This window comes from Heloderma suspectum, chromosome 7 (assembly GCF_057233095.1).
Source record: "Heloderma suspectum isolate Gila_16-S chromosome 7, 16-S_ref, whole genome shotgun sequence".
Lineage (NCBI taxonomy): Eukaryota > Metazoa > Chordata > Lepidosauria > Squamata > Helodermatidae > Heloderma > Heloderma suspectum.
The window spans coordinates 10,473,164-10,487,451 of NC_139464.1; the positions used below are offsets into that span (position 1 = coordinate 10,473,164).

At 47.3% G+C, this 14,288-nt stretch overlaps 1 protein-coding gene across 1 annotated transcript in view; it reads left to right on the top strand.

Moving 5' to 3' along the window:
• Nucleotides 1-238: 238 nt before the first annotated feature.
• Nucleotides 239-14,288, top strand: part of LOC146339328 (store-operated calcium entry regulator STIMATE-like) — a 59,664-nt gene continuing 45,614 nt past the window's right edge. Inside the window, exons 1-2 of the mRNA XM_084811686.1 lie at nt 239-459; nt 14,085-14,133. Of these exons, the coding sequence (XP_084667812.1) occupies nt 285-459; nt 14,085-14,133 (224 nt within the window). The 5' untranslated portion in view covers nt 239-284. The remainder of the gene's footprint in view (nt 460-14,084; nt 14,134-14,288) is intronic.

Genomic DNA, 14,288 nt, shown 5'->3' on the forward strand with positions numbered 1-14,288 from the left:
ACCCCTTTCCTCCCGCTCCCAATCCTAGCCCCCCCCCCGCCTAACTAGCGGGGCGGGGCCGCCTCCCTCTGAGCCTGGCCCCTCCCCGGGGGGAGCTCCGCTAGCCCCCTCCGCGGGGGGAGCGTCCCTGCCCGGAGGCTCCCCGGAGCGGCTCCCTTTCTCTTCCTTGTGCGCCGGCAGCTGCTGTTGCTGCGCGCGTCGCCTTTGTTTGGGGCGCCGCCGCCGGTGCCTGCAGCCCAGAGGGAGAAGAGGCAGCGCCCGCGCGCCGCGCGCCCTCCGCCGGGATGGCCCTGCAGCCTGCCTCCGCGACAGCGCGGCGCGCTCCCAGCCGCCCCCCGGCGCCCAGCCTGACTCAGGCGACGATCCGCCCGCAGGGCTGCGGCAACGGGGCGCTGCTCGACCGGTTCGGCGTGCTCCTCCAGGCGCTGCTGGCGGTGATGGCCTTTAGCACGCTCATGCGTAAGTTTCTGCGGGCCCCCTTCCACGCTCTCTGGCCTTCGGGCGTTCCTCTCTTCCTTGGCTTTTTTTCTTCTCTTCCTTCCTTCCTGTTGTTGTTATACATTAATAATATTAATAACCTTGATGATGATAACAGTAATAGTTTATATACCGCTTGCCATCTTAAAAACCCGAAGCGGTTCACAACATATTACAATACAATAACATAACAGCATTTAGACAAGATAATGGTTGGGAAAAGCCAAGTAAGTTTTTAGTAATCCTCGAAAGCACACTTTCTCCCCCTTTTCCTCACTTCCTTTATTAATCCATACTTTTCTCTTTCTTTGCTTTGTCATTTCTTTGCCCCCTCCTTTTCTTCTTTTCTACCTCTTCCCTCCTCTTCCCTTTCCTTTTTTATTCTTCCTCCTCCTCTCTCTCATAAAATGATAGAATAGTAGGGTTGGAAGGGGCCTACAAGGCCATCCAGTCCAACCCCCTGCTCAATGCACGAATCCAACTCAAAGCATCCCTGACAGGTGGCTGTCCAGCCTCGTCTTGAATGCCTCCAGTGTGGGAGAGCCCACCAACTCCCTCGGTAATGGGTTCCAATTACCTTTTTCTGCCTAAACATGCATAGGATTTCACTCTTAACAGATTAATTCTGTTAAGGGTGCAATCCTATGCTCTAGGTAATTGGTTCCAATTACCTCCATGTATCTTTCTCCTCCTCTTCTTCTTCTTTCTCCTTCTCTTCTCTCTCTCTCTCTCTCTCTCTCTCTGTCTTTCCTCCTTTTCTTCTTCCTCCTTTTCACTCTCTTTTTTAAAGCATTCAAAAACCCTTTGATCGGTTTAAAAGCAGCCCTCAATTTATCAAGTAGCCTTTTTTTTTTTTTTTTTTTAAGTATTCTAATATGTTTTAATACAAGCACTTGGAAAAACTACAGGTGGCATCTCTTGTGACATGTGCTTTTAACACCTGAAAAGAAATGATACTTTTTTGCTGTTTGAGGCAACTGCTTTAGATGCCCATTTACTGCAGATCCAATCTGCCAGTGGATTAAGGCTCCTCTGCTGAATAAGCTAATCAGCTGGCAGGGCCTCTCATGTTTAGTTATTGAGAGCTATTCTGCTCTCTTTTGCCAATCCTCACTGCTGCTGTCCTTGCTCCTTGCTTTAACTGAAGTTTGACCCACAGAAATCAGCAGGTCAGAAAGTTTTCACTGCCCAATAATAAGCGTTATCATCTGTTCATGTCTGTGGATCCTGCTTTCAAAGCTCCTGGAGCAGGAGCCAGGAAAGAAGTTGGCAACCCTGTGTCCCATTGTGGTTTCCACGATGGTCTGGGTGCACCCCCTCTTGCAGCAGGCGCAAACAGCAAGGGCCCCCTGAGTTGGTGTTGCTCCTCCACCTTTTCCCATCCCAGCTGGGGCGTTCCCCATCCTCGGAGGCTCACCGATACACTCTGAGCGTGACCGTCTTCCAGATGCATTTGGTCTGCCTTGTCAAGGCATTAAGGTTATAGTGGTTAGAGTGGAATTTTTATATTGCATCTCAGTCTAATTCTTTTTGGGACAATCCTACCAGGATAGGTGGCCACCTCCAAACTCGCAAGCGACTGTGTATCCAATGCAGGGCAGGAGAAGCGCAGAGGGGATTGTCCCCTCCGCGCTTCAGCTGCCCTGCATTTGTGGCTAGACAACTGATTTCGGCTGTCTAGCTGCAGGAAGTCAGAATGGGGGAAGCGGTGGCTGGATGAGACGTTCGATGTATTGTACCAGCATTTCCGAGTTCCCTGCCCCGGCACGCCCCCAGGAATGTCCAGTTTTCGCCACTCTGTGCTCCTCTTCCGAGCATGGAACGCGGGGCCGAGGCAGCGCAGGGAAGGGTTGAAGGCTGATTTTCAGGGAACCTACTTATCCTATGGCTGTCTAGCCGCTGCCTAGCGGCCATGGGATTGTGCCCTTAGTCTGTCTTAATTACGTTTTAATGAGCTTTTTATGCTTTTATTTGCCCTGCCCTAACTCTTCAGGAAGAGGCAAACTGTAAATCTAAATATATATTAATTTCTTTTGGGTGTGTTCCAACTCTTAGGCCATCGTGGAATCTTGTAGGGTATCACTTTTCTCTATAATCATGAGACCTAGGAACTTGGTTGTTTAAACAGATCTTGGGACTTCTAAGGTTCTAACAAGAGCTGCAACTGCCTCAGTGCTCAAATGGACCTTGTGGGCATCCAGGCTTGCTCACCTCTGGAACAGCTATTGTGAAAACAGTACTAAATTTAAATTGTAAACTTTTCCTGTTATCCCAGCATCTCCCCTTCCAAAATGTCTGTCCTCTTCTCAACTCTCACCCAGCACCCCCTTGATTATTCCCGGCTGTGCAAGGCACCCTTGCCAGATGCACCATCTCTGCTTGGGAAGCTTGGCTACCGTTTACTTTGGCAACATGTTGAGCTCTAGCTCAGGGCGAACAGCTGTTCAGTCATTCCCTTCCATTGTCTTACGGATCAAGCCATCTGGATAAGAAGAATGTGAATGCGGGGAGGGCGGGCGGTGGGCGTGTTATCTCATCTCCTTGGTTGGCCCGGGCCCTGCAGGTTTGCCCTGAGTCTGGAAATGTTTTAGTACCATCCCTGATGGACAGAGAACTGTGTAAATACGGAAACATAAGGTTGTGCGTCCCTTCCTTTCGTGTTTAAGAACATAAGAGCCCTGCAGGATCAGACCAAAGTCCAGCATTCTGTTCCCACAGTGATCACCCAGATGCCTATGGGAAGCTCACAAGCAGGACATGAGTGCAATAGCACCCTCCCGCCCATGTTCCCCAGCAACTGGGATACAGAGGCATACGGCCTCTGATACAGGAGGTAACATATCACCATTGTGACTCCCCAGTAGGAGTCTATGGTGGCTTTGGCTGAGGCACACGGAGGGGTGGAGAAGATACCTTTACACTTGTTGCTAGGACTATGCAATCCTCAAGTGTTCCAGCCTCTTCTTCACCAGCCTTTGTGTGCATGCATGTGTAATCTCTCTCCCCTCCCTCCACCCCCCGCCCCTCTCTCTCTGCACCTGTCCAGTTCCCCCTTAGGATTGCTCTGTCATGGTGCTACAGTGACGGTAGAAGTTGCAACCTGAAGAATTCTCCTTTCCGCAAAACTTTTAAATGCACAGGACTTGGGAACATGATTCCTCTTTTCCTCTGTCTCATCCACCTGCCCTTCATGTAGGTGTTGTGTATGTATCACTCCATTGCTTAGTTCAGAATCTGTCAGACCTGGAGCCGCCAACCTGGCGCCCGTGGGCTGCAATGTGTCCGGTGCGACCTCTCTGGGCACCTGCCAGGCTCCCTGCCCTTCCTGATTTTAATATTATTTCTTAAGATGATGATTTAACTGGGATGCTGGTATGTAGCAAAACAAAGTTCTGCTCTCCAACGCCATCTGAATTCGGGTTCCAAAGAGTGGGTTTCGTGGTCTGGGCCCTGAAACACAACTCTGCTTTGCACTTCGGTTCTTTGCCGAGTTACTTTCCTTTGAGTCACACCAGTTCGCCTTCTGGCAAATGTGTGTTTTGTGATTGGCCAGTCCCACCATGGCTACCATTTTAGGAATGGGCAAGCCCCCCACCATGGCAGCCATTTTGTGAGAGCACCTTGACATTTCCTCAAAATTCCAAATGTGCACACCGGCCCAAAACATTTGGGGAATCCATCTAGCTTAGTGTTGTTGACACTGACTGGCAGCAGCTGTCCGTCATTTCAGGCATAGGTCTTTTCCAGCTTTAACTGGAGCAGCCAGGGATAGAACTTGAGACCTTTGGCATGCAAAGCACTTTCTCTGCCCCTGAGCTGTACTGTATAGTGCTTCATGGTGCTTTGCTCTTTAGGTTGCCTGCCTTCTTGGATCTCGTCTCTGCCCCGCCCCACGCATCTTCTCCCATTCACAAGATGCTGGTATATCACTATTTTAAGAAATAATTAAATGTGTCTTGTATGGGAGGGACCATAGCTTAGTGGCAGAGCACCTGGGCTGCATGCAGAAGATTCCAGGCTCAATCCCAGACACATTTCTGTTAAAAGGACCAAGTGGCTGATGATGGGAAAGTCCTCTGCCTGAGAGCCTGGAGTCGAGCAGGGCTGGCGCCAGAGGTCGGAATCATTGGGCATCTGTCAAGCACCCTGGCCCAACAGGGGGAACCCACTGCCAACCCCTGGAGCTCGCAGACCATGCTGCTTCCCGTTCACTTAGCTTCCCGTTCACTTAGCTTCACGGAGCACCCAAATGGGCAGCAGCGAAGAACAGTTTCTCTAGGGAGAGACAAGCCAGAGTTCCAGGTTCAGAGGTAACATTAAGCAAGCCATGGGGACCCTTTGACCACTCTGTTTCTAGAGATATGGAGACCTGGGGGAAAACCCCCCAGAAAAAATGGAGGATTCTTGTTTTTTACCAGGGAGTTTTGGAAAATTTGGGATGGGGGAATGGTTTTCCTCATTTTGGGAGAGGGGGAGTTCCATGCCTTCCCATCTGTATCTATTTCTTGGACTTTTTCTATTGATCAGTGGTGGGATCAAACCTATACCAAAAAGCCTCATATCTACTACTCTTTTTTGTTTACCCAGTTATCTAGAGAAAAAGATCCAGTGGGTGTTCCTGTTAACATTTTCATCCTTTTCTACTTGTCTTGTAAGCACGTGCCATTTCAACATTAGCCCTGTTCAGGAATTCAAAAGAACACATGAGGGCTCAAACTGGGGGCCGGGTGCATCCCCCCACCTTTTCAAGTGCACCAGCCCCTCCCCACTCAGTTCAGCCCTTGCCAAGTTGAACCAGCAAGGTCAGAGCAGGAGTCTGCTTGTACACAACTAGAACTTTCTGTGCCGTCGGCAACCCGGAGTGTTCTAGTCGTGTACACGGCAAGGTCTGAACTGAGCAGGGCAGCACACCTGAAAATGTAGGGGACGTGGCCAACATGCATGATGCAGAGAAAGTGGCTAGGGAGACATTTTTTCTCCTTCTCATATAATGCTAGAACCCAATAGGGTCATTCCATGAAACTGATTGGTGGGAAATTCAGGACAGGCAAAAGGAAGTACAGCGTGTAATCGAACTATGGAATTCGCTACCACAACAGGTAGTGACGGCCACCCATTTGGATGGCTTTAAAAAGGGGTTGGACAAATGTATGGAGGAGAAGGCTATCAATGGCTACTTGTCCTGATGGCTATATGGTACCTCAAGTATCAGAGGCCCCTATGTACACCAGTTGGTGGGGGATTTCCCTTGGGGCAGCTGGTTGGCCACTGTGTGAACAGAATGCTGGATTAGATGGACTCTTGATCTGATCCAGCAGGGCTCTTCTTACGTTCCATCCCATTACCCACTTTGAGCCCTTCCGCATTGTGTCGTGAACAATAGTTTCTAGCATATTACAGCCTCGCTGGCTGCTGTGCCATCAAGCAAGGCCTTTCTTATTGGTTAATGAGAACTTTTTGTCATTCACTTTGACCCACGAGCAGCTTCTCTGTAGAAAAAGACTATGCAGCGCCAAATCCTTCTTCTGTTGACCATTTTGGTTCACCATGTTTACTCTGGGCTTTGCTGAACCCAGTGGTCCTTTGGCCCTGGTGGGGCTGGATTAACAGGACTGATGATCGGATCTGGTTGAAGGCAGCTTCCTACTTTCCTATAGTATGAGTTCTTTCTCCCTTCTACTCTCTGATACAGCTGGAAACTGCTGACAACATTGGGTAGCTGTGGGGTGGTATAAAACAGCTATACATTTGCAGTGTAGATCCGTCTTCTGAATCTGTCATTCTCTGGATAATGGTGAATGATCGTGGTCACATATGTTTTTGCTGGAAATAATTTGCTTGTGGCTGGAAGTGCAGAGGATGATTTTGCTTTTAAAGCTGTTCACAGCAAGATCGCCAAAGCTGCTTGCTTCCCTTGGTGACCCTTTCTCCTGATGTGCTCCCTGACCTGCAGCGTCTGTGGTCTGTATTTTGATTCCCACACTTCTTCCTTCCTTTTCTTGGCTTGTCCCAACTATGGTTATTCTCAGCAAACCTGTAATTACAACAAAGATGGACCTGAGAAGGCTACTGATCCGTTTCAATGTACGTTTCAGTGCTTTGATTCCCTTGTGTCGTGGTCAGAGCAAGCTTAATTTAGAGTGGAGTGATTCTACTTCCTTTTAGGGGCAGCAAGCAGAATTAGTGATATTTGTAGGACACAATCTTATGCATGTTTAGACAGAAAAAAGTCCTACAACTCCCAGAATTCCCCAGTCAGGAGTTGTAGGACTTTTTTCTGTCTAAACATACATAGGATTGCACCCTTATTTATTTAATTAAATCTCTCTCCATTTTGCCAAGGTACACGGAGTAGTATACTGCGAACCAGGTCATACTCTTAAGTCTAAAATCAGTGTTTTAAAAAACATCCCAATGCAAACTTAATAGATTTACCATAGTATTAGCAGGGAGAGCAATGGCAGTGCAGCCAAAGTTAGATACCTAGCCCATCCTGTCTCAAGGACTCAGGGTGGATAACGGTGTTAAAGTTAAATTTCAATCTGTTTCAGAAATGGAGGCTGTAATCCAACACATGCTTAAATGGATATGTGCCTGCTGAAATCAATGGACATAACTGCATTTAACCCTGCATTGGTTGTGGCCAGATAATCCAATGCACACCCTTCTCAATTAGATATGACGAGAGGCTGTTTGGCGATCCCTGTTGAGCCCAATTGGTATGTACAATATTGATTGATTTTATGGATTAAAAACAGCTAATCTAACCAATCGGTGAATTATAAAAATGAATAAACAAAATCACAAATGAACCCAAGCCCTAACCATGGTTGGCTATGCGATGAGCCCATTTTCTGCTGCTAATCTTGGTCGCAGCTCTTTTGCTTGATCAATTTTTGTTGCCCTGTGTACACTTTCCCTCTTCTTCACTATCCTTTTTCTTCCTCCAGTCTCTCTCCAGCAGCCGACATGGGCTGACTTTTTCTCCTGCTATCTTTCCCCAGCTTTCTATGCCCTTCTCTTTACTGGCCTGGCATTCTGTGTTCCCAAAGGAGTGAGCATTGCAAGAACATGTTAGAACACTGAGATTACCTTCCAATGCAGGTGTCAAGGTTCCAGTTATGACCCAGACCCCCTGAGCAACTCCTTAAGGGTCTCTTGCCTCCTTAAGAGTCCCATCTTCCTTCTTTTAAACTTCCCCTTCCCAGTAACGTGGGGTTTAGGCTGTAGACGTGAGGTGACTGGCAATCTAGACACAGGGTTCAACCACAACAGTTTACTAGTAGATTTAACGCAAACAAATTACAATAAAAGGCACTTACACAATAGAGCAGAGTGATACAAAAGGCATTAAAAGAGAATATAAGTTGCAAAATGCAAGTTCCTTTACCCTAGCTGTCCTTAGACTTTTCTAGGCTGCTTCTTCCTGCTCACTCTTCAGACTCTGCTCTCAGTTTAGGCTCTGGCTGTCTCTTGAGCTCTTACTGGCTCTCTCACTCTCTTTATCTACCCTCCTCCTGAAAACCAGAAGTACTGCTTCAAATCTTAAGAAATGAAAATTGAGTGGACAGTTGATGAAACTACTCCTCTGAGGGTTACCCCCTCTCAGCAGAAAACTCCAGGCCTCTAAGCGGGCCCGTTTTTCCCCTTTGCCTCTGTAGGCCTCAAACCTTCACAGCAGGCTTACCTTGGAGTAAATGCCATTGAACACAGTGTTCTGAGTCTTCAAATAAGCCTGCATGACATCCATGCTATTTCCATGATGGCAGCTTTCAGCACTAAGTAACAAGTAGCTGTTGTGCAGTCCATGCTGATAAATTAGAAGGGCACTTAACAACTGGCTGCAACTTGCATCACACCAAGCATCTCTCTGTGTTTGCTGTGGCCTTTGAATTTATAAAGGTCTACAAGGCTACAGTTTGAGGTGGGGCAGACCTCTTCTCGCTCCGGGCCACAAGTGTCCTGGGGCAGATCTTGCTCAGACCTCAACTGCACCTTAGATCACAGTTTACTTTCTCCCATAGAACTAAATGGGAACCATTCACTTTTAGGAAAGAACCCAAATGCAGCTTGTTTTACTGTCCAGCATCGGTGCTAGCGAATAAGGGCTAGGACGTTTATCAGCCTAGAAAGGAAGAACTTGATTCTTAGTTTGGCAGGAGATCAGAGGATAATTTTTTTTTTAATCCTCACTTAATGGAAAATGACACATTGTGAACCCGGAGCTGCCAGAGCTCAAAACACAGTTGTTGAACGTGATAAGATGACAACTTAAAAAGGAAGAGAGTTAATGACGTGATGCCTTGTTGAGTAGGTCTTGTCAAGCCTCATTAGATTTAAGAGAGTTATCAGAGGCAGTGTAATTATCACAGGCAGTAAAACGGCTGTATTAACAGATAAAAGCGAGTACGATAAAGAAATAATTAACGGCTTAATAGGGCATTAATTCAGAGACGGCTCTGCATTTGGAGAACACCAGCCAGGATTATGGGGGCTTAAGAAGGCCATGGATCTGTTTCAGTTGGGTTGACCTAAAAAGTTATGGGTGGAGAATGTTAGATGCACATCAAAGTGACTGGATTGTGTATATAAAACCACAATCTTAAAGGAAAAAGGCACGGTGGGGACACCATATGCACGTGAGAAATGTCAGTATTCAAAAGGGGCTTCTTGAATTTGGTACATTTGAGATTCTTTTTTTTTATACTTGAAATTATAACTCTTACGGTTGACTTTTCAGGCATTTTAAAGTATTTTCTAAGTTCAATGTTTTTATACTTAATTTTTTAAAATATATAGAGCCAGTGTTGTGTAGTGGTTTGAGTGTTGGACTGGGAGTCAGGAGATCCAGGTTAGAACATAAGAGCCCTACTGAATCAGACCAAGGGTCCATCTAGTCCAGCATTTGGTTCACACAGTGAACAACCAGCTGCCTACAGGGAACCCACAAGAAGGACAGGAGCGCAACAGCACCCTCCCGCCCATGTTCCCCAGCAACTGGTGTACATAAGCTTACTGACTCTGGTACTGGAGGTAGGACTAGTAGCTGTTCTAGTCCCCACTCAGCCATGAAGTTCACTGGGTGACTTCGGGCTGGTCACTGACTCTCAGCCTAACCTACCTCACAGGGTTGTTGTGAGGATAAAATGGAGAGGAGGACAATGAAAGCTGCTTTGGGTTCCTTGCAAGAGGGAAAAAAAGGAGAGATATAAATCTAATAATAAATATAGATCCAGCAGTGGTTATCTATGATGATGAAGCACAATGGATAAAGAGCCTTTGTCGACTTGGTTCCCTCCAGATGTGTTGGCTGGGGGATGCTGGGAGTTGTAGTCCAACACATCTGGGGGTTACCAGGTTGGGGGAGACTGGCTAAGGAGAACTGAAAGACATGAATTTAACTCTTTCCTCCCTTGCTGTGGCCCTGAAGAAAATCCCTTTTCTAAAACTGGTATTTGCTCTTTTGGGGGAGGAGGGGAAATCCCCCACTGGGACCAAGAGGGACTTTCCATTCAGTGCAGATAGCACCTTCCTACATGGGATTTTCCTTAAGGCCTTGACAGGGGAGGAAAGTGTTAAATTCCCCCTCCATGTCTGCTTCACTCCCCATAATTACTGGAAAAGGCAGAGAGCTGCTTGAACATTGGAAATACAGTAGATGATTCAACTGGGCTTACATGTGTTTTTGTGCTTGCTGTTGTACAATGATTTCCTGCCTCTTTTAGGCCCCCTCGCCTCAGTCTCTAGCTATAGGCCTGCATTGGGATCCAGAAAACAATGCAGTACACAGAACATAGCAGTAACCAGTTCTCAAAGGATCTGCAAAAGAGGAAAGTTTTTTGCCTACCTTTGAAAGGATGACTGGGAGGAGGTTGCCTGAGCCTCCCTCAGCAAGCCTTGGGGCAGCCACAAAAAGGCCCTGCTTCTGGGGGGGGGGGGTGTTAATCTAGCCTGCCCCAGAGCTGGATAGTGACATAGGATCTCTTTTGGCTCATTTGCATTGCAGTTGTGAATATGTGTGCAAGAAATAGCCCTTTGAATATGTAGATTTCACTTGTATAGAGCTGGTTCATATGATCATATCTCGACTTAATTAGCTGAGATTTGAATTAGGTTACCCACCCCCCCACCCCCCGGCACACAATCCCTTCTGTCCTTCCTTTGCAGTTGTTGTGAAACCAGGAAAGCCCTAATTCACCATAGTTACCCATTTTGTCTCAACAAGGAAACAGTGGTTACCAGCTTCAGAACATGCCAGGATATTAAACCAACTTCAGTTCAAGGCATAATATTCTGGCTTGTTCCAAAGCTGGTAACTGGCTCAGACAAAATGGGAAACTACTGTTAACTTAAGATTTCTTGGTTGTTTGCTCACACCATGAAGGGGCTGTGTGCACAGACAAAAGGCTCATTCATATCTTGGCTTACTAAGCCAAGATGGAATGTCTGTACATGACCATGGTAATTTCTCATCTGTGGCAACCCAACTATAGAACTCCCTCCCCAAGGGGGGCTATTTGGCATCCCCTGTATTTTTGCACTGTACCTTTTAGGTGTCAGGTTAATACATATTTGTTCTCTGAGGCTTTTTAATGCTGTATTTTAAACACTGGAAATGAAGTTTTTACTCTGATGTTTTAATTAATCGTATTTGTTGATTCTAATTGGATTTATTATATAGTTTTTGATTTAATTTGCATTGTAAACCACACTTATATTATGAAGGGCAATACCTTAAAGGTTCAATCCCTCATCCCTGGAGAGCATCCCAGGGACCATAGGATATTTCAGATACCCCCTCACAAGGCTGTAGACACAGCTACAACCTCGGGAGGGGGTATCCAGCATCGGATCCTTCTCTCTGCTGCTTCTGCCACCCAGCTGCTGCAGAAAGAAACAAGACAGCTGCCTTCTGAACTCACAGTGGCAACCTCGGACAACCCTGTAGAGGTTTAAAAGGGGCCATTCTGATGGGTGGGGAAGTAAAGGAGGAGATGTCAATATCCTGTGACTTGGCCATCACCCTGCCCCACCCACCATTGCTAGGTGAGCTAGATGGGCTCAGAGGCCTGTGTAGCTGTTGTTGTTTGTGGGGAGGTAAAATTGCCCCCATCCTCCCTCCTTCTTGTTGGCAACAGCCCAGCAGGGCATAGGATTTTCAAAAGCCTCTGAGATTGGAGGCTTTCGTTTAGCAGAAGCACAATCCATGGGATTGCACTCTTAATGAATAACCACCAGATTTGGGAAGGAATTTTCTTCCAGGTCAGATTGACTAGTGTCCCTGATGTTTTTATTCTGGAAAATGTGGCTGGTCTTCCTTGCTTGAGCGACCTAGAATTGTGTGTTCTTCTTCTTTGGGCACCTATTAATGTGCTTCATTTTTGCTTTTGTCATGTTGCATCCCTTGATCAGTGGAAAGGTTGTTGCACCTTTTGTACGGTCCGGGGGTGGTGGTGGTGGTATTGTGGTGGGTGAGATGGGCAGGGGCTGTAGATCTGTGACAGAGTGCATGTTTTGCATGCAGAAGGTCCTAAGTTCAAACCCCATCATCTCCAATTAAGGATCTTAGGTAGCTGGGGAAAGACTTTGCGACTTGGGAAAGCTCTTGCCAGCCATGGTAGGCCAGGGAAAGGTGGGCTGTTTTTGTATAAGGCAGCTTCCTATGTTCACAGCCTTTCGACCTCTTAGTCTCTAATTGAGACAATAACTGGACAGAAAGCTATGGTGGCCAAACATATGGGAGCAAAAACACACCCCAAAGAAGTGTGAAGGGTTGGCCTTCTTGATGCTGGTCTTGAATGGAGGTACTCAGTAGCATAGTGGCAAATTCAGAAGTGCAGAGTCCCTTCGTGACAGTTCCAGCCACGCCCCTTCACAGCCACACCCCCTTCTAAGATTATACAACCTCGTAAGGTATACACCCTTCAACTGGGATCCAAAAACAGTGCAGCTGAGAGTAAGTACCTGACAAGACCAAGGTACTTTTGGTGGGAGACAAGAGGGGGCTGGGGGATGTTGACCTGGTGTTGAATGGGGTACAGCTACCCTTGAAAGACCAGGTCCACAGCCTGGGGATCATTTTGGACTCCCAGCTGTCCATGGAGGCTCAGGTGTCAGCTGTGAGCCCGACAGCGCTGTATCAACTCCGTCTGATACGGCGGCTGCACCCCTTCCTTCCCGACCATCTGCTCCCATTGGTAGTACATGCCCTGGTCTCCTCTCGTTTAGACTACTGTAATGCGCTCTACGTGGGGTTACCCTTGAAGACGGTTCGGAAGCTGCAGCTGGTACAGAACGCCTGATTAAAGGCAGCCGCCAGCGAGATCACATCACTCCATTGCTGAAGGGGTTGCACTGGTTACCAGTTGTTTTCCGGGCCAAATTCAAGGTGTTGGTTTTGACCTTTAAAACCCTATATGGTTCCGGCCCAGCCTATCTTAAGAAGTGCCTCCAGCAACACCAGACAGGCCGCTTAACAAGATCAGCCTCGGATGGCCTTCTCTCTGTCCCATCAGCCAGGACAGCTAGACTGGTGGGGACGAGGGAGAGGGCCTTTTCTGTGGTGGCCCCCACTTTGTGGAACTCCCTCCCTATGGAACTCCGCCATGCCCCCTCTTTAATGAGCTTCCGCCGTGCATTAAAAATGTGGTTGTTCAGGCAGGCATTTGGGGTGGGTTAGGGTATTGTAGAAGAAGTTTTTATTGTAGAATTGTATTGTTTTAAACTGTTTTATTATATATTCTGTACATCGCCCAGAGTGGCTGGGTGACCAGCCAGATGGGCGATTAATAAATTTAATAAATTAATAAATAAATAAGGCAGGGGGATTTCAGTTGGACATCTGAGATAGTAAATGCAGGGGTGTTAAAATCTTTTACACACTCCCACCCACCCACGCACCCACGCACTCACTCAAACACAAACATTTTAGGTTTTCGAAATATGATACTCTATGGGAGCTTCACCCTCTCAACTCAGCCCTCATGGACAGATCCCTTCTCATTTAAACAGCCCCCTTGCACACTCCTTCAGCGCCCCAACATTACCCATTAGCCTTCCCTAAGCGCCTTCATTATATCTCCCCCTCCAACGGAAACGTCCACACACCCAGCTGGATTGAACTACACCCCCCCCCCATACACACACACACACAGTGGTGTAGTGGTAAATTTGGAAATGCAGGAGCTCATTGTGACAGTCTCCAAGGGCAGTCCAAAAATTTCAGGCAGCCGTGTCGATCCATATCAACACACCAGTTCTAGGAGTTTTCAGCTCCATCAGGAGCACGTCTTTGGTAAAGCAAAGAGGTCTTAATGGCCCATTCCAGACCAAGTCATCCCAAAGACTTTGCATTCCAACATGAAACAATATATTGTTGCTTGGAAAATTCATTCGCCCCACAGCTGCAGTGAGGATTGCAGCCAAGCTCAGAGGGAATAGGGAATTCTGGGGGATGGAGGCAGCAGATGACATTAGTCCCTGCTAATGAAAAAGTGCTGGGGCTGTGTCCCTGCGAGCGCTGCCTCCACTACACCACTGGAGTTACTTCTATAGTAGACTTTGGGGAGCTGGGACTCTAAATCTCTCTTTTATTCCCCCCTTTACAGTAAAACGATTTAAGGAACCGAAAGCAGAGAGGCGACCCTGGAGGATATGGTAAGATGTCTTTGTGTCTTTAAAAGAAAATCATGGGGAAAATCTGCCTGCATTAAATCAGGTGTGGTTTTATGCCCCTCTTCTTTGTCTGGAGCTGGATGTACATCTCACAGAATGAGGTGGTAGAGTTCTGACGTGGTAGAACAGGTACCACT